This window comes from Podarcis gaigeae (assembly GCF_964106915.1).
Source record: "Podarcis gaigeae genome assembly, chromosome: 2".
NCBI lineage: Eukaryota > Metazoa > Chordata > Lepidosauria > Squamata > Lacertidae > Podarcis > Podarcis gaigeae.
In genome coordinates, this window is record NC_139679.1 from 5123978 (window position 1) to 5144506 (window position 20529).

The 20529-nt window shown below is 47.7% G+C and overlaps 1 protein-coding gene across 5 annotated transcripts in view; it reads right to left on the bottom strand.

Moving 5' to 3' along the window:
* The window catches only part of B4GALNT1 (beta-1,4-N-acetyl-galactosaminyltransferase 1), a 48155-nt gene that overhangs the window by 3816 nt on the left and 23810 nt on the right, over positions 1-20529 (bottom strand). For all 5 annotated transcript variants that reach the window (XM_083729441.1, XM_083729443.1, XM_083729444.1 and 2 more), the window contains 9 exons: positions 18133-18348; positions 16891-17064; positions 14737-14843; positions 14524-14561; positions 11065-11245; positions 5165-5272; positions 3549-3736; positions 2684-2824; positions 1513-1750 (listed from right to left, as the gene is read on the bottom strand). In XM_083729441.1, the coding sequence (XP_083585567.1) occupies positions 1513-1750; positions 2684-2824; positions 3549-3736; positions 5165-5272; positions 11065-11245; positions 14524-14561; positions 14737-14843; positions 16891-17064; positions 18133-18348 (1391 nt within the window). The remainder of the gene's footprint in view (positions 1-1512; positions 1751-2683; positions 2825-3548; positions 3737-5164; positions 5273-11064; positions 11246-14523; positions 14562-14736; positions 14844-16890; positions 17065-18132; positions 18349-20529) is intronic.

Below are 20529 nucleotides of genomic sequence, written 5' to 3' on the forward strand. Positions count from 1 at the left end.
TATGGTCTCTGGTCCTAAATAATGCTCCAAGCACCCACTGCACTCACAAGGAGTCCCGAGCAAATAATAATAATAATAATAATAATAATAATAATAATAATAATAGTAATAGTAATAGTAATAAATTTTATTTATATCCCGCCCTCCCCAGCCGAAGCTGGGCTCAGGGCGGCTAACAACAATCAAACAATCAGATATTCACACATTCTAAAAATATTTCATTATAAAAATCAATTAAAATCGAATTAATGGCAACTAATTAAGCAAGATTCTGTGCAGGTTGCCAGAGGAGGGAGTCAGGCTGCGCCCTGACCAAAGGCCTGGTGGAACAACTCTGTCTTGCAGGCCCTGCGGAAGGATGTCAGGTCCCGCAGGGCCCTAGTCTCTTGTGACAGAGCGTTCCACCAGTTTGGAGCCGCAGCCGAGAAGGCCCTGGCTCTAGTTGAGGCCAGCCTAACCTCTCTGAGGCCTGGGACCTTGAGGATATTATTTGCAGACCGTAGGTTTCTCTGTGGGGCGTACCAGGAGAGGCGGTCCCGTAGGTACGAGGGTCCTAGGCCGTATAGGGCTTTAAAGGTTAAAACCAGCACCTTAAACCTGATCCTGTACTCCACCGGGAGCCAGTGCAGCTGGTATAGCACTGGATGAATGTGATCTCGCAGCGAAGACCCCATAAGGAGTCTCGCCGCGGCATTCTGCACCCGCTGGAGTTTCTGGGTCAGTCTCAAGGGCAGCCCCACGTAGAGCGAGTTACAATAATCCAGTCTGGAGGTGACCGTCGCATGGATCACAGTGGCTAGGTCAGGGCGAGAGAGATAAGGGGCCAACTGCTTAGCTTGGCGGAGATGAAAAAATGCCGCCTTTGTTATAGCTGTAATCTGCGCCTCCATAGATAGGGAGGTATCGAAGATTACACCCAAACTCTTAACGGACGGTGCTGGCACTAATTGCACCCCCGCAAGAGATGGGAGTTGCCCCTTCAATCCCATATCGTCCCGCCCCAGCCAGAGGACCTCTGTCTTCGAAGGATTTAACTTCAACCGGCTCCCACGTAACCATCCAGCCACAGCTTCCAGACACCTCGCCAGTGTGTCTGGGGCCGAGTCAGGATGGCCATCCATCAACAGATAGAGTTGGGTGTCATCAGCATACTGATGGCAACCCAGCCCAAAACTCCGGACAAGCTGGGCGAGGGGGCGCATAAAGATGTTAAAAAGCATCGGGGAGAGAATCGCACCCTGAGGTACTCCACACACCAAGGAGTGGCGCGATGACAATTCCCCCCCGAGCGCCACCCTCTGTCCCCGACCAGAGAGAAACGAGCGCAGCCATTGAAGGACTGAGCCCTGGATCCCCACGTCGGCAAGGCGGTGTACTTGCAGTGTACTTGACTTGTACACTGCATATAGTTTTCCCCCGCTGCCTTGTACAAAAGTGCCACCCCTAGAGTTAAGCCAATGCTCCTTGACTACACATGCTAAGCACCACTTGGACTGTGGCTGCATGACTCACCGAGGTGGGCAACACGACTGAGGCGAGGGTCAAAGCCAACCTGCAGAACCTTCTCAGTGCGTGCCAGGAAGAAGTTGATCACACCATCAGTAACCACGCAGTCAGGAAAGCCTTCAATGACGTGATGGTAACCCTGGCGGATGTGCAGACAATCTCCATCTTCACCACCAGCTTGCACGCTGATCTGCTGGCGGTATGTGGTGGTGTAGCTGGTGATCTCTCGCACTGCTCCACCCACCTGCCAGGCACAAGAGAGGACATTTGGGATGGATGCAGAGATGGAACAGAGTTTGGGCCAGACATACAAGGGACAGTCTCTATTGGCACAGATGTGTGGATTTACGTAAGAATTGGCCTTGAGGGTCTCAGACCAAATGCTGTCTCCAATAGCAGCCAGCCAGCCTGCTTCCCAGAGGTGCAAAAATGGCAACCAAAATTATCAAGGAGTAGAGCAGTTCCCCCATGGTCCTCCTCAAGACCATAGAAACAATTATGCTGGATCAGACCAAATGCCCACGCAGTCCATCATCCTCTTCTCAACCAGATGCTATGGAAAGCCCACAAGCAAGACAGGAGCACAGCAGCATTCTCCCCACTAGGCTTCTCCAGAAACCAGTATTCAGAGGCATACTGCCTCCAATGCAGGAGGATCAGTAAGCACACAAATGATTTAAAACACTTGAAAATATCTAAAAACAATTCTTATACAGATGCCGACTGGGAAAGATCTATACTTAAAAAGCTTGTTGGAAATAGGAGCCAACTTCAGCCTAATTTAGACTAGGTTCCTTCCTTACTGGCTCTCCCTACAAACCTGATTTGGACTTCAGAATGTGACATGTCCCCAGCCCTGCTGCTGTCCCCACAGATCCCTTCAACTGTCATGGCTGTCAAGGGGCCCCATTGCGAGCATCTTTCTCCAATTCTAGAAGCTGCATTTTGCTGCCATGTTGTATAATAGGTATTAGAAGGCTTGGCTGGAGAGATGTCAGTCCGTCTCTTCGGACCAAGGATGGAGAAACTGTGGCCTTTCAGATGTTCCTGGACACACTCTCATTATCCTGCTGGCACAGCTGATAGGAACAACATTTGGAGGGCCACATGTTTGTCACCCATGCTTCAGATGAAAGAAAAGGGGAACAGGAAAAGCAAGTACAGGAAAGGCACTCACCAGATCCAGGGTAGTTTTCTCAAGGACATCTACCAGCTTCTCCACTTTGGTGCGATGTGTGAAGATGAAATCATCATCCACCCACAGAACGTATTTTGTGGTCACTTGGGAAATGGCAAGGTTTCTGCCGGCAAACCAGCCCTAGAAAAGGAGGGAAAGTTCTGCAAGCACTGTTCGCCACACTGCTAATGTCATTCCCCTTGCCCAAAAGTGAAACATAGCCATCTTGCTTTGCCATGAAGCATCTTATCATTTAATATCATGAGCTCAATCACTGGGCACCATGCTTCTCCTTGGGCTCCAGGAACCCAAGTGTTGCTTCTCCCTCCCTAGATCCCTGGCCAGCAAATAGTTTTTCATTCCACATTGGCAACTAGGGGGTCAGGTGGTTCCCTACAGAGTCCCAGATGAGACTTGTAGGTCTCCAGTGGCTGATCCGCATACTGTTCTCTACCATAGCACTTTCTCCAGCCTGGGGTTACTTCAGCATTGTGGCCTTATTCAGCCACTACTCCACTCCAGTCACCATGTACCACAAATACAATACTGCATCCTTGTATTCCATATTCTAGTAATTCACATTGCTACCCCAATGTTGTAATCATTAATGTGGACTAGGCTCACGTACAAGAATACATTTAAACTCTACTCATCCTGATTGTTAGTGTAGATACAGTTAATGTGCGATGAGGAAAGTGACAGTGGAGCTTTCCCTTCTTAGTAGGTGTCAATTAGCCCCATTCCACCCCCATCTCTACTTCAGGAGCCTGACCCCAGAGCTGGTTGCCCTGAGATAGCACATCCCAATGGAACCCAGCAGAGATCCAGAAATGTGCCTGAGGCTTCCCACAGCTAGTCTCCACACCTTGCCAAAGGGCATAAAGTACTGTTCAATGTGGGGTCCCTGCACATGTTCAGGGGTCTCGCTGTCATCAGCAATGATGATGGTCACAGTGGGATAAAACTTGCGGATGCTGTTGATCAGTGTTCGCAGCTTGTCATAGCGCAAAAAGGTCTTCGTTGCTATGGTGACCAGGGTGCTGATGTCGTATTCTGCAGAGGAAACACAACACAGGAGAGGTTGGAAAGGTTCTGCTGAGGGATGGCTCAGAGGGAGTGGCTTGAGAAGCCTTGGGCAGAAATGGGTATCCTTCACGGTTTCCAATGTTGAGATTAAAAGAACAACTCATCCAGCAGCTATCTGCTCATTTAGAGGACTTCTATATCGCCTTACAACAATGCTTCAAGGTTGGTTTCCAAGGAAGAAGGCACCAAAAAGAAAGATAGAAATCAAACAGCGAGGGCACCAGGTGAACCACTCAGGAGAGAGAATTCCACAAGGGCAGCACCACAGCTGAACAAGCACCATGGTATCCAACTCTGTTGCAGTGGGTTCTTGGGCTACTAGAGAGCAAGAGATATCTTGAAAATGTGGGAATGTTCAGGGATGCAGGAGAGGATATATTGTCTGATTATATCCTTATCCAACCTGTGTTAACAAGTCCCCCAATTTCAGCAGAGTAACACATTCCCCTTTATTTTAAGCTTTGCAACGGCAGCGTTTGCTCAGGCTCGCTAAAGCCTCTATAATAACTATTCTGGTATTTTCCCCTTATTCCCTCATAAAATAGAAGAGACGACACAGTCTTTTACAAAAGTATAAAAAAGAGTTTACTCACATTCTGTTCACAATCAGATCCCAGAAGGCAGACTTAGCTTAATGAAGTAGCATACACTTGGAATCTATCTCGTAAGAAGACAGTCCCTTTGTCCTCTCTTGGCTGGGAGCCAAGAGGGCATCTTTGGCTTAGTAGATGTTGTTCCTTTGATGCATGTGGTGTAAGAGAGAGAGATGGCTGCCCTGCCCTGTGCTTTTGTCGTTACCTGCACAGGTGAGGCCACACCCACCTCTAGTCACATGCAGAGGAAGTCTGTCCCAGTCCAGAAGGAAACAGGAGGTTTACCTGCTGGCTGGACAAACATCCCTCCCATTTGTAAACATGTTCACTCTAGGAATGTTGTACTTGACTGCTCTTGTGTTTCACATCCCACAGAAAAGACATGCTCCTAAGCACAATGCTTACTATGAACCAGGATTACTATAAACTATTTACAGGACTCCTGATCATCATGGTTACCGCTGCTCTAAGCTGTTGCCCTTATCATATAGCACACAAATGGGGGTGGCATGCAGATGGCAGTGGTGGCATGCAGCCCTGTGCAGGGCTTCATCTGAGCTCTCCCCTCAAGGCCTGTGGTGAAAATCAGAACTTAATCCTGGAACAATTTGAGACCAAAAAAGACAAGAGAATCTCTAAGGATGTGATGAGGACAAAGACTGGGGTGGGGTGGAGTGTTGGGGAAAGGAAAGACTCTTACTTCTGGTCACCCAAGTCAGAAGTTGGACACAGCAGATGGGCTCGAAGGCCAGGCCTTCCCTTGGAACATTTGTGTGCTAGACACCTCATGTGTAGTACTCACCGCCACTTGCTCCTCTACTGGAGGGTCCTGGATTGTAGAGCTTGGGCGTAGGCGCATGGCGGATGCGGATGATGAAAGATGCATGGTGCTCATCGGTAGAAAACTGCACTGGAAAACAGAGGAAGGAGCAGAACACCAGTCTAGAGCTGTAAGCACTTGAAAACGAAGCTATCACCACTGGACGTGTTTCTGGCCTGGGAGTTCTGGTGCAGTAAGCTAATTTTAGACTGAGCTTAATGTTCTTTAGACGATAATGTGCATTACTCCAAAATGTGGCAAGCTAGCCCTGCTGCACTTGAGGGGCCCTTCTGAGTGGTACTCTAGACTTCAAAGACTCTCTGCTACAAAGGCCTTTTCTGTGTGAATCACTGGCTGTGGGCTGATATTTCTCTACCATTCACACACACATAGTACGAACTGGTACATTTTAAGGACCAAGAGTTTGAGCTGGCCAGACCCAGATTTTAAAAATCTCACCTCAGCAATGACCTTTATCCAAACCACTGTCTCTCCTCAGGACTCACCTTTCAACTATAATATGGGGATAACAGTTTAGGTCTGAAGTTTCTGTTGACAGGAGCAGCCTGTGAGTGGAGTTCTGTTTACATTATGCTCCCATCAGCAGAAAGGGGGAAAGGTGTGTTTTGCTGATCTCCCCTTTCATCTGAAGGCCTTCTACATACTGAAAATCTGCTCTGGAAGTTTGGGGAATCTTCTAGAGCAGCATAAGAGATGGTGAAGGGACAAGGAAGAGTGTTGAAAAATGCTGCCCCTCTTCTGTACTCCCCTCCCCCCAAACATCCTACTGGATTTCCATTTCTTCCATGGGGGCTAGTGAGGATAAAGGACATTACTACTAGCCTACCTAGTCTGGGAACCAGACAGAGGGCCTTCTCGGTAGTGGCACCCGCCCTGTGGAACGCCCTCCCATCAGATGTCAAAGAGATAAACAACTACCTGACATTCAGAAGACATCTTAAGGCAGCCCCATTCAGGGAAGTTTTTAATATGTAAGGCTGTACTGTTTTTAACACTTGATTGGGAGCCGCCCAGAGTGGCTGGGGAGGCTCAGCCAGATGGGCGGGGTATAAATAATAAATTATTATTATTATTATATACCTTGCAGTGCTGCTGCAATTATTCCAGAGATAATGTATATAGAGTGCTTGAAAAGTGCTATATGAATGCTAAGTAGTATTACAATCAAGGCTGCAATGGGGAATGGGGTGGTTATTGGACACCATCTCCCAGCAGCCTGAGCCAGAAAGGCCAACAGTCATGAGAGCTGTAGTCCAGCAACATCTGGAGAACCAAAGGCTCCCGGATCCCTGCTATAGATACTGACCTGGGAGTGAGTCCCATTGAATTTAACCAGACATCTAAATAGACATACATAATGCCCAGGAGTGTGTTTTAAGCCAGGGGCTGGCAAACCTCAGGCTTGCAAAATCTACTTCGCCTTTTGACTGGAACTTTGAGGTCTACCAGGCAGAGCCAGGTGCAAAATATCAGCCATCCATGAGAAGACGCTTATGCAGATTCCAGCTTACAGAGTTTATTAATTTCCACAGTTGTCAGCCTAGCAAAATCACACATCCCCTGTAGCAATCTGGCAATATCTTTCAGAAAAATAGCATTTCTTCATTTTTTTAATAGCGTCCTTCCTTGAGCTACTATCCTGCCCTATCCCTGGGGCCACAGAGTATCATACTATTAAACAGAACAAAAACAAAAAATAAAATGAATTTCAATTACCCCCCCCCCTCCTCTAACATACACTACGTACGTAACTACAGCCCCCAAATGCCTGGTCAAACTGAAAGGCATTGCATTGCCTAAAATTGTATATTTTATTGTTGTAACCCGCCCTGGGAACATATGGCAAAGAACAGGTAAGAAATCTAATCAAATCAATGAATGCATACACTAGTCAATTTTTGAGAGTGGGGAAGGCAGGATTCCAATCACAGCAACAACAGTCTCTACGCTCCCCTCCGTGTATTCAGAGCACCTCACCAGAGAACTGCCACAATAGGAACAGAGCTGGAAGAGACCCCCAGGGTCTTCCAGTCCAATAGGATAATGCCTCACAAGCAAGTTAACCTTTTGCACATTTGCCACATTTGCAAGCAATTGTGAGAACACCTGCTTGCACCTGACATGTCGACCTTCACCTTTGTCTGTCCTTGACCCCTCAAGGCGCCCACAATCCTTACCTGGGGGGGAAGTGGGCGCACTAGCAGCAGGGGCAGTGGGAACTGGCATTATAGTGCCATCTTTTTTGCAATCCCAAGTTCTCCCCTTGGTGAAAATGAACATTCAGCTTGAGAGCTCCTTCACCCACCCTACTTGTCCCTGCAACCACAGGTATGTTGTTGGATCCTTGGGAAGAAAGTGGGGGTGACGAGTACTCAGTGTCTGAATTACGAGTGTAACTCTGAGGTTACGAGTGTGGCCAGGCTCAACTCCCAGGTATCTGCAAGGAGACTGCTTCTTACAGCATCCCAATTATTTCTCCTATATAGCAGACGGAAGGACTGGGTCTGAGGGAGTCACCTAATAGCAGAGGCACAACTTGAACTGGAGACTAATTAGCTCTTAGCTCATATTCTTAGTGCCTATTTTAGACAGTAGCTCAAAGGATGTATCTGATACACCCTGTCAAAAAATAGGCCTACCACAAAGCCTTTGTTCTAATAATAATAATAATAATAATAATAATAATAATAATAATAATAAATTTTATTTATATCCCGCCCTCCCCAGCCGAAGCCGGGCTCAGGGCGGCTAACAACACTAAAACAGTACATTATAAAACATTATAAAAATGAATTAAAATCAAAATTAATGGCAACCATAAACTAAAGTCTTGTAAAGATTGCCAAAGGAGGGAGTCAGGCTGCGCCCTGACCAAAGGCCAGGTGGAACAGCTCTGTCTTGCAGGCCCTGCGGAAAGATGTCAAGTCCTGCAGGGCCCTTGTCTCTTGTGACAGAGCGTTCCACCAGGTTGGAGCCGCAGCCAAAAAAGCCCTGGCTCTAGTTGAGGCCAGCCTAACCTCTCTGTGGCTTGGGACCTTCAAGGTGTTTTTATTTGAAGACCGTAAGTTCCTCTGTGGGGCATACCAGGAGAGGCGGTCCCGTAGGTACGAGGGCCCTAGGCCGTATAGGGCTTTGAAGGTTAAAACCAGCACCTTAAACCTGATCCTGTACTCCACCGGGAGCCAGTGCAGCTGGTATAGCACCGGATGAATGTGATCTCTAAGCGAAGACCCCGTAAGGAGTCTCGCCACGGCATTCTGCACCCGCTGGAGTTTCTGGGTCAGTCTCAAGGGCAGCCCCACGTAGAGCGAGTTACAATAATCCAGTCTGGAGGTGACCGGCGCATGGATCACAGTGGCTAGGTCAGGGCGAGAGAGGTAAGGAGCCAACTGCTTAGCTTGGCGGAGATGAAAAAATGCCGCCTTTGTTATAGCTGCAATCTGCGCCTCCATGGAGAGGGAGGTATCAAAGATTACACCCAAACTCTTAACGGACGGTGCTGGCACTAATTGCGCCCCCGCAAGAGATGGGAGTTGCCCCCTCAGTCCCATGTCGTCCCGTCCCAGCCAGAGGACCTCTGTCTTCGAAGGATTTAACTTCAACCGGCTCCCACGAAACCATCCAGCCACAGCCTCCAAGCATCTGATCAGTGTGTCTGGGGCCGAGTCTGGGTGGCCGTCCATCAACAGATAGAGTTGGGTGTCATCAGCATACTGATGGCAGACCAGCCCAAAACTCCGGACAAGCTGGGCGAGGGGGCGCATAAAGATGTTAAAAAGCATCGGTCAGAGTATTGCACCCTGGGGCACACCACACACCAAGGAGTGGCGGGATGACAATTCCCCCCCAAGCGCCACCCTCTGTCCCCAACCAGAGAGAAACGAGCGCAGCCATTGAAGGACTGTGCCCTGGATCCCCACGTCGGCAAGGCGGTGGTCCAGGAGTTCGTGATCGACCATGTCGAAGGCTGCTGACAGGTCTAGAAGAATCAGCAGCCCCGACCCGCCTCGATCCAGCTGCCTGCGGAGATCATCTGTTAGGGCGACCAGAGCCGTCTCGGTCCCATGACCAGCGCGGAAGCCGGACTGGAATGGATCCAGAGCCGATGTTTCATCCAGAAACCTACCAAGCTGTTCAGCAACCGCTCTCTCAATCACCTTACCCAGGAATGGAAGATTCGAAACTGGGCGGTAATTGGATAGATCTAAAGGATCTAATGATGTTTTCTTTAAGAGCGGGCGCACCACTGCCTCCTTCAGTTCCCCTGGGAATGTCCCGGTGCCAAGGGACAGATTGATGATATCCCCCAGGGGGGCCCGCACCTCGTCTGGACACGCTCTAATCAGCCAGGACGGGCACGGGTCGAGAGGACAGGTGGTGGGCTTTCCAGCTCGGAGGAGTCTGTCCACATCGGCTGGGGATATCCAGTCAAAGTGGTCTAATACTGGACCCGAGGACAGTCGAGGGGCCTCCAGTTCCTTTATTGTATCCAAATTGGCAGGGAGGTCATGGCGGAGCAACAAGACCTTCTCCGCAAAAAAGCTCGTGAATGCCTCACAGCTGTGTGTCAAATTGTTATTTAAATTTGGCTGTCCTTCAAGGGACGTTAAAGACCGAATTATACTAAATAATTGCGCCGGGCGAGACCTAGCGGATGCAATGGAGGCCGAGAAGTAGGACTTCTTAGCGGCCTTCACTGCCATCTCGTAGGTTTTCATAAAAATCCTATAAGATGTTCTTGAAGCTCCGTCACGGGCACCCCGCCATACTCGCTCTAGCCGTCTGAGGTCCCACTTCATTTTCCGGAGCTCCTCGGTAAACCAGGGAGCCCGGTTTCTGCGGGGTCGCAGAGGGCGCTTAGGTGCGATCTCATTGATGGCTGCTAGGAGCTGGGTATTCCAGGCCTCAACAAGCTCAGTCAATGAGTCGCCAGGGGGAGAAAGGTCCCGCAAGACTTGACGGAATCTATCAGGGTCCATCAGCCTCTGCGGGCGAGCCCAAATTGGCTCGCCACCCAAGCAGGGTGGGGGTGGAACGTAAATCCTGGCTTTCAGAGCATAGTGATCAGACCATGGCACCTTCATCGAAGGAAACATGATCACATCTATACCGATGCCAAAGATCAAATCCAGCGTGTGGCCTGCTTGATGTGTGGGGCCCGAAACAAACTGGGAGAGCCCTAGTGTCGCCATGGAAGACACCAGGTCCAGAGCCTGTGAGGAGGGAGTGGCATCAGCATGGATGTTGAAGTCCCCCAATACCAATAGGTTAGGGAACTCCAAGGCCCAGCCGGCCACCGCCTCCAGCAGGCCTGACAGGGTGGCTGCTGGTGCGCTAGGTGGCCGGTACACCAGCCAGACAGCCAAGCTCACCTCGGAGCCCCACACTAGGCCAACACATTCAATGCCGGGGATCGATGGCGATGGTAGAGCCCTGAAAGAACAATCTTCCCGGATTAATAACGCCACCCCTCCCCCCCCCCCGGCCCACAGTCCGCGACTGGTGGAGGACGGAGAAACCCGGGGGCGCCATCTCTCGTAAGGTAACAGTATCCCCTTCGCGCACCCAGGTCTCAGTCACACATGCCAGGTCAACCCCCTGCGAGGTGAAGAAATCTCGCAGGGTGGCGGTTTTGTTGCCTATAGACCTGGCATTGCACAACACCAGTGACGGAGGTGAGTAATCCTTGCACAAGTAATATCCCCACAATGGTTTCCATTTTGTTCATTTTTTTCTTATTTGTGCTGCCTTGTGACAAGATTTCCTTGGTTCTGTGCTGTGCCATCCTGCGCCTTTCCCCCTGTTCTCTGCAGTGGCACCCCAGTGCTTTGAAATGAAATGAATGCCCCTTCTGTACCCACCTGTATCTGCTGTGTTGGGATGGAAGAGTGTGTTGGTGTAGGTGACAAACTGCATTTGCCGATTGAGGTTGTCCAGTTGGGAGCCTGACATGATGAGTTGCATGCCCCCCTCCCCTTCCACTTTGACCCCTTCCACTTCTGCAGCCACATCGAAAGTGCCCATAGTAGCTGTCAAGTTGACCTGTCAAAGGAAAAAAAGCAGGGTCAAGAATGAAGGAAGCCAGCTTGTGACTTTCCAACAGGAACGGGAAACCTATGGCCCTCTATCTAGCTTAGACTACAATTCCCATTACTCCTGGCCATCGGCCAAGCTGGCTGGGGCTGATGCAGTCTAGGGTTGCCATATATCTGGGATTTCCTGGACACATCCGGTTTTGGGGGACCAGCAACCCTATTTGGGTGGATTTTTGCATTTTGGATTAAATGTCTGGGTTGGGGGGGTGTTATTTTTTATTTTTATGTTTTATTATTATTTTTTGTGGAGCACACCCATGCTCAGAAGGCACTGTGCCCAGGAACAGAAGGGAGGCATCGGGTGGCCTGGAGCAGCCTGCTGGGGGTCGTGCTAGGCCTGGTGTTGTTCCTGGCCGCACTAGGCCCTGCGCTGGTCCCGGCCGTTGCCTGGCCTTGTGTGACCTTCCCTGGGCCGCTCAGCCTCCCCTCGTGAGCAGGAGGCCAAAGACAGCAAAGAGAGGGGAGGGAAGAAGGGGGGAGCAGGCGGGAGAGGAAGGGGTTAGCGGCTGGGAGGGGCGAGCAAGGGAGATGCAGAATGGTGAGGGGTGCCCCGATGGTGGTGGGGTGTCTGGGTTTTGGATCTCTGGAATATGGCTACCCTAATGGAGTCCCCAAACATGTAGAGGGTCACAGGTTCCCCACCTCAGCTTTAGGATCTCTCTGGTAAAATGGTGTGCTGGGAACAGAATGGAAAACTTTAGAGGATGTTCCATGAATCAAAATCTAACGAGACCAGTTTATACAGCTTATTTTCTGCAGAGTACAAATTTGGTTACATGCAAATAAATTATAGGTACACAGAGCAATCCTAGATAATTTGCATGAACCTGCTGCAAGGTTTGGTTTTTTCCAATCAAGTTAAGCAGGGTTCTCTTGGTGGTCACACCCTGTAGTTGCTATGACACATGAAATTTGCTTAATCCCACATCCTTTGCTACTTTCCATTGATTGTGAAAACGTTTCTGTTCTGGCAAGCTTTTTTCAAGCTGGGCAGATGGAATTTAATAAGGTGAATCCTGATTAGTCCCTTTATTTTAAAATTTGTGTTTTATTGATTTTTAGTTATAAAAATACGAAAGCATATATATATATATATATATATATATATATATATATATAATTTGATTGTTTTAAGTTATTGTTTTTATTTTATTATATTTATTATTTATTTCAGGATTTATGAACCACTCTACATTCAGAGAATGCCCAAGCAGTGTGCCAAAGTAACATATATATTAAAAATACAGATCACAAAACAGTCTTAAAACATAAAAACCAAAAAATACTCATTTGGAAAGCCTTGGGGAGGGGAATTAAAGTTTTCAGCAAATGTAAAAAACACAACGGTGCTGGGACTTTCTTTGCTGCTACAGGAAGAGAATTCCAGAGGACTGGAAATATCATGGCTTGCAGCACTTGGGCTGAGGCCTGACTCTCTGAGTAATATGATTGCAAAAGAAGGGTAGGGCATAAATATTTGAACAAAGAAATGAGTGTTTGCATTTCTTCAGAACTTGACATTGTGTAACAAGAAATGGTGCCAGGAGGAAACAGCTGGAAAAGGGAGGGACAACAGGAAGACAAGAGGGCTGGGAAACACAGGCAGAGCTCAACCATACTTGGCTTTTGCCCTGCTCTTTCCAAGCCCAGGCCGTGCTCAAAAGCTCAGCGTCTGAGCATTTTTTAATTCCTTTGTTGTTGTTTACCCCAGAACTTTCCCCACAAAACCTACTCTTTAGCACACATTTGGAGCAAACGTCAGTTCAGGTTTCCCGCAGATTGAAAATGCATACTGCTCAACCATGCTGATTTAAAGCAGGACATCCCAAAATTACAGAAGCCTTCTGATTGGATCCCAGAACGTCCTGTTTTTTGGTCTGGTGCTTTGGCACGAACTAACTGGCTCCCGTGAGAGTGGACCCAAAAATGAGGGTCCTGATTTTGAGTAGTTGGAGGTTTTTGCACAGGGAATGCTCTGGGGGGCGTGCTGAGACATGAAGCTTTAAAGCATGGCCCTGTGCCTGGAAAAAAGCTGCCACATCTAGTGCAGTGCTGCTCACACCCTCCCAAGTGACACCCCCTTGACCAGCCCCACTCGGCACCCTCTGCAAATTTTTTTGCCTGACTGGAATGAGTCCTTGTTCTCTGATAATGTTTATTGCTTTCCTGGGTGAAGAGTAAAGGGGTTTGTGTATAAACTAGCCTACTGTATAAAGATAAAATTCACATGCAATGCTCCACCCACTTTTAATAAATAATAAAATAATAATAATAATGTTTATTGCTTTCCTGGGTGAAGTGTAAAGGGGTTTGTGTATAAACTAGCCTACTGTATAAAGATAAAATTCACATGCAATGCTCCACCCACTTTTAATAAATAATAAAATAATAAAATAGTAATAATATTTGTGCCTTGCCCATCTGACTGCGTTGCCCCAGCCACTCTGGCCCTGCCCACCATTGGCACGGGGCCTCCGGACGTTGGAGCAGAAGGGAGTGTGGCCCCTGGGCTGAAAAAGGTTCCCCACCAGTATTAAAGTGATAATCAACACTTAGAATTGAATCCCAGAAACCCACCGGAAGCCCCCCAAACTGGTTGAAGAGAGGAGTCACACACTCCAAACAACCAGCTCATAACTGCAATTGCATACAGTGGTACCATAATGCGTTCCGGAGGACCGGTTTGTAAACCAAAACAGGTTGTAACCCAAGGCGAGGTTTCGCCAATGGCCCACCCCAATTGTTTGTAATCCAAAAAAGGGGGCATGAACTTCCAGGTTTGAGGTGGTTGTAATCCAAAGCAGTTGCAAACCAATGTACCACCGTAATATATAAGACAAGCAGTCATTGCACACAGAGAGACACAAGATCCCCCAGTAGCTTCATGGCCTCAGATTATCTAAGAACACCCAAAGAGATAACACACACTAGCCATTTGTCAAAGAAACAGGACCAATTTATACATTTAGCCGAATCAAGCAGTAACCCTTTTTCCGGCCTGTACCATTTCAGGCTATAGGTGGGATAATATGTGCTTGAATGCATTCAAACATGCAACTTCACCTGCTGGCTCAGCGGAAAATCCAAACATGCAACTCCATGTGCATCTTAAGTGGTACAACCAGCCTTCCTTTTTGCAAGGATACAGGGATGTTAGAAACTAATCAGGCTGAGAAACCGTCGCCTAATCCCTGCAATCAGATCTCTGTGTCCCAAATACCTTACCTGGTACAGAGCTCTTTCAGCTGCTTGTAGACTTAGACCTGAGGAATAAAAATGCACAAGGAGGTTAATGAGTTTTCACCTTTCCCTGTTCCACAATAAGAAGTCTCCGTGCCAAGCCCACCACCTTCCACAACAGCACGGTCCCCTGTCCCCCACACCTGCCACCCCCACAGTTGTTTCCTTCGAGACGCAAGTGGAGGGGAAGAGACTTGCCTGGGATGAGGATGGTCCGGAGGGGCCGAACTTCCACCCCTTGGGCCGGATACTCTAGAGGTGAGTTGGCTCGGACAATGAGGAGCTGGTCAGATGGAGAATGGGACCTTGGAGAATGGAAAGGAAAAAGGTTTAGGGATGCCAGCCTCTGGCTTTGACAAGGTGCTCCTACATCTTTATCCACTGATCTAAATATTTGTAGCCCACAATTTCATTTTAAAAATCAAAGTGGATTACTGTACAGTGATTTTAATGCAGTAGAAATCAAACAAAAATTAAAACAGATCACCAGCTGACTACTTAATCTTAAGAACTATGTGGAAGGGAAGTCCAGTAAGCACACACTCCCGCAAAGATGTGCCTGACAAACATCTCCATTCTGTGTCAAAGGAAGACACAGGAAGTTGTTCCTTCACATTCATTTGCTGCTTTGACTCTCAGTAGCTAGCTGGTGGCTAAAATTCCAATCCTGAACATATTCCCACAGATGTAATTCCCACTGAGTTCACAAGTCTTCCACATGAGATTGCTTAGGACTGCAGCTACCCAGAGTGAGCCATGGGAAATGTGTTTAGGACTGCAACCACAAAAGATTACAATCCTGTGTTTACTCAAAAATTTGTCCTGCCAAATTCAGGGGGTTTACTTTACGTGGCTGATGAGTTAAATTCTGAAGTGCAGGTGCTCTTTGGGACAACCCCCATAGCCACATACCTTCTAGGATTATACTAGAAAAATAAATGCTTGCATTGCAGACATTATGGCATCAATGCAAAGTCAGCTTTTTCCTCACCTTCTTCTGCTTTTCTAAACATCCAGCCTTGTGAAGAGTTCTGGTGGTCTCAAAAGCTTGCTCACCATTTTGTGACATTTCCATTGATCAGAACAAAGAGGCTATGGATTCCCACCCCCAAAAAATAAATGTGGCAGTCTAAGCATAAGCCATGCATGCTAAAGTAACCTGCCTCTGCCTAACATATTTGGCGGGTTTCTCTCCAAAAAAGGGGATTTGTATTGCTTTTGATTGATTTAGGGAGGCAGCTGACCCCCCCACCCCAGCTACGTCCATCATGTACCACCCCTCAAGCTGGGAGGAGGCACCAAATAACTACCCCGTCACTCCGCTGTGGTACTGACCAGTGGAGGTGACAGAGTACGAGGTCAGCTTTCTGCTGAAGTGCATTTCTGCTCAAACAAGGCAGCAGCTGTGGAATCTGCAGGAGTCTATCTAACATGAGCTGTGTGCCCACGTGAGGCAACATGGAGGACGATGGAGGCTACATGCCAAGTCAACCACACCCTGGAGGTGTGGAGGGACCAAAATCATTAAAATCATTTAGTTAAGTTGTCTTGAAGAGAAACTGCTGGGTGGAAAGAAAGCAAGGCCATATTTGATGTGATGGAAATGGAGTAAGCAAGCCATGTTACAGATAAGGAAACATCAGGAAAATACAACAAATCACACTGTAGACGCTTCAGAGAGAATTGCAGATCAAGCACTTTATGCGTAGCTGACGGTGCAAAATGGGTAGCAACAAAGGGGACTAACTGCACATGTCAAAAGGTGTAAACTGGTGAGTGTCACTAGAAATAAGCTGTTGGCATTTACAGTGACAGTAACATGTTATCTACCTAATGAGGCAGTACTAATTTAAAGTAACCACGTCAGCAAACAGTAATATCTTTGCTAAATACAGTACATATATCTGAGTGGTTTGTACAATGTCTAGACCCCAGAGTTACCAGAGTTGTTGGTAAATTAAGGGTTTAAAGCGTATAAGTGATATTAAATGGTTACAATAGTGCAGGGTTAGGAAAAACCACTGGAATGGAAGCTGGGTTTTGTTAACAGGATAAGCAAGGAAATATATCCAGCCTTCCCCTAAGTCTGGATAATATCTCTGGTCAGGAGTACCTTTTTTGGTTTAATTCTCTGCTGATGGAACAGGAATCTGGCTGCCATTCTATAAACCAAGCACCGCCCAATAGTTTCCGGCTCCCATGTGAAACTCCCGTTACCATCATCTGCAATCCTGTATAGAAGGATGGCAACAAGTAGCAGGGCCTTTTCAGCAGCTGCTCCTTTGCGACAGAACTCCCTACCAAGCATGTGTGGCGTGATCAGGAACCCACCGTGGCACAGGTGAAGCTCACCTTTGCTGGTAACTGCGGTACTCCTGTTTTCGCCTGCTGTTTATCTCTGGCAGTTCAGAAGGATTGAAGGCGTTTGCGAATTCCAGAGAATAGATGTGACCAAAGAGCTGTTTCTGAAGTGGGAAGTTCATACTAGGTTCCACCTCACACTTGCAGGAGTTCTTTGGGAGGAGCCTGTGAAGGGACAAGTACGTGTCAGTAAACATTGATGACATTCTCGTTTTGTCAATGCTGAATACACTATGTGCAACAACAGCATGCCTTACTTGGAAGAATATTTAATAATCTCCCCCCCCCCACGCCCAATGGAGATGGATGTTAGCCTCAGTACCATCAAGATAGGACTGTGGGACAGCAGCTCAGGACCCCACACAGAGGAATGAGCAGGATCCTGCCCCCTTCCAAAGCAGCAAGGCTACATTAACATCTAAAAGCAGGAGCGGAATAAGACCTATATATCCAGAATCTAAACTTACATTGCTGCACCACTGGCTGCTGCCTATTATAGTAGAGGTAAAAGTGAAACACATTTAGTATCTGGGGAAGCAGTGGCAGGAGGAACGGACGCAAGGTACTAGCAACTGGAATACCTTTGGGGCTAGAGGTTTCTCTCCCTAGGCTACACCACTGACCTGCTCTGCTCCCTACGATGTGTAACATCATTTCAGCTGTTGAGTGGACAGCTGAATCTACAGTCCAGACATTCTTGCCCTACATGGCGTCCCAGGTGGTCTCCTGAGTCTTAAATCCAGTCAGAAGAGCCAGCTTATGGGGGGGGGGGGGCGACATCACATGTGCAAAGTCCCACGTGTGACATCAGAATGTTGGGAGGAGACATGGGTGAAGCCAATGGCTCCTCCTTCCCCTCCTCCTGGCATTGCTACTGGCAGGAGACGGCTTTGACCCTCCTTCCCCTCCACGGCAGGAGGAGGAGGAGTTGGCCACTGGAGCCACGCCATGGTCAGCTCTATGCTTTGGGATGTGAGTATTTACATGCATGCACATTAATGTCACAATGCATCCATTCCTATATTCAGATATTTATCTTCTCAATTCACTCCCCCCCCCCCGGGAAGGGGGTAGAATGGAAACCTTAAAAATCCTACTGCAGATGTTCGGACACTATATAAAAGCACATATACAACACCTCTTCCACCCCCAAACAAAAAAGAAATAGCGCTTCATGAGGGCCTGGTACCCGAAAACAGGCACTGTCCTTGTTAAATAGGGATGGGCGCTTACTCCAGGATCTCCTCCTTAATCCGGAAAGCAATGTGTGCATATTTCTTCTCAGGCACCAGCAGATGGTCACTCAACAGTTGCTCTGGCGTTCGGCCTGGCCGGTGTCGCAGGTCCACCGTACTGTAGGGCTTCGGTGACCAGACATGAAGATAGAGAAAAGCCAGGGATGCCATCAGCACCATCAGCACACACAAGGACTTCTGGACTGGACGCATCCTGGAGCAAAGATGCAAGGAGAGAGAAGAAACCTTAGAAAGGCAGCCTGGATTGGTTGAGCAAGGGAAGAGCTCTCAGCCAGGGAGTGGGGAGAAATTTGTTCCATTTGCACTTTAATGGGAAACTACCCAATTCACTCTTCCCAAACCAATATGTTAAACAACAATTCATGACCTCCTTCTACCGGTCCACAATAGAAAGTGTCCTCTCATATTGTATCACAGTGTGGTACGTTGGATTGGCAGCCACAGACAGAAAGTCTTTACAGAGGGTGGTGAACACAGCACATGGTATCATGGGCTGTCCCCTGAGCCCTCTAGAGAGCGAGAAAAATTCTCAGGGATGTTTCACACCCCGGCCAGCACCTCTTTAATCTTGGGCAGGAGAAACAGAAGTATAATCAGTCATACCAGCAGGCTTAAAAACAGTTTCTGTCTGTGGGCTGTTAGGCTGCTGAACGGAAAATACAGTAATATAGTGCAACTGACTTTCGGGGTTGGTGTGTTGTGCGACAAGCACACAGAGGGCAATGAGACTGAGTGTTTGTGAGGGGGAGGGAGGCTCAGTTAATTTCACTGTACACAGGTTGTATATTGACAATAATGCTATTATTATTATTATAGCAACAAAAACTGAGCTGCCCTTTGAAATTTGGATTCTTAATTTTGCAATGTAGTTCTCCAACAACAACAACAAAGGTGGCACAGAAATATTATGGGAAAGTGTGTTCAAGGGACGTGGGTGGCTCTGTGGTCTAAACCACTGAGCCTCCTGGGCTTGCCAATCAGAAGGTCTGCAGTTCAATGGGTGAGCTCCCGTTCCTCGGTCCCAGCTCCTGCCAACCTAGCAGTTTGAAAGCACATCAAAGTGCAAGTAGATAAATAGGTACCGCTCTGGCAGGAAGGTAAACGGCATTTCCGTGTGCTGCTCTGGTTCGCCAGAAGCGGTGTAGTCATGCTGGCCACATGATCCAGAAAAACTGTCTGTGGACAAACGTCGGCTCCCTTGGCCAGTAAAGTGAAATGAGTGCCGCAACCCCAGAGTCGTTCGCAACTGGACTTAACTGTCAGGCGTCCTTTACCTTTTTTTAAAGTGTGTTCAAAATGTTTCTGCATTACATTAGGAGAAATGCCTGTGCATTTTCGTATCATTTTAAAAAAAGGAAACTGAAGTGAAGATAGGGCAAACTGATCATCAGAAAAATGAGAAGCCAAAATGGACAGTTTTGTTTATTGGGGCTCTTAAGCCCCAATCCCGTTGGTGACTTTGGGTGAGTAATGTTGTGACGTGGGGTTTGTGATTTCAGCTCTCTTGACATAATATGCTGGAGACAGTTCTCTAGTAACACTTCTTTATTAAAGCAACAAGACTGAGACTTGAGGAGGGGAGAGCTACATTTATAGGGACAGGGAACAAGCTAGAAAGGATACATTTTGGAGGGAACAATATCAGGCAATCACAGTCCTGCCTTTTGGAGGCAACCAATAAGACAGAGGATCCAAATACAGCAGCTTAAATGAACCAATAGTAGCTGTACCCTCTGGAACCAAAAGGCAGTTACTTTACCCTAATGCAAATACAGACAATAATAATACAGATATAAAATCCTTTGACTCAATACACAACTAGTAATGCCCTCTTTTTCTCTTCGCCTAACCTCGCTCACATGGTTGCTGCATAGATAAACCATTTGTGGGTAGGGGAAGGCACACACCATTCTGTGCTTGTGATAATGATTATGAGAAGTGAAACAAGCAAATGAAGTGGCGGTTTCTGCAGATGTCTGTCTCCATCAGTTTTTGTAGCAGCTACAGTGCAGCTCTGAAGATTGGCAAAACCTGTATTTTAGACTTGAAGGGCCTCATGCAGCACAGAATGCCGTGGCTTTTTCCAAAAGACTAGTGAATTGGAATTTGGTTGCAAAAGTTTCAAAAGGAAGACTGAGCAACTTAACAGCAAATGAGAGGGATGTATCTCTGCATCACATACTGCACCATTCTTCTAGGACTATTGGCTTCAGGAACTGCCTAGGTGTTAAGGTGAGCTGAGTTGGATGGCAGAAAACATCTATAGGAGTTTCTGTTCCAGTTAAGCTATCCCTTCCCTTCAAGGGAAATCCTCCAGCAACTGCCCTGTGGGAAAGCAGACAGGCAGCCAAAAAGAGACCCCTGAGCCTGTCCC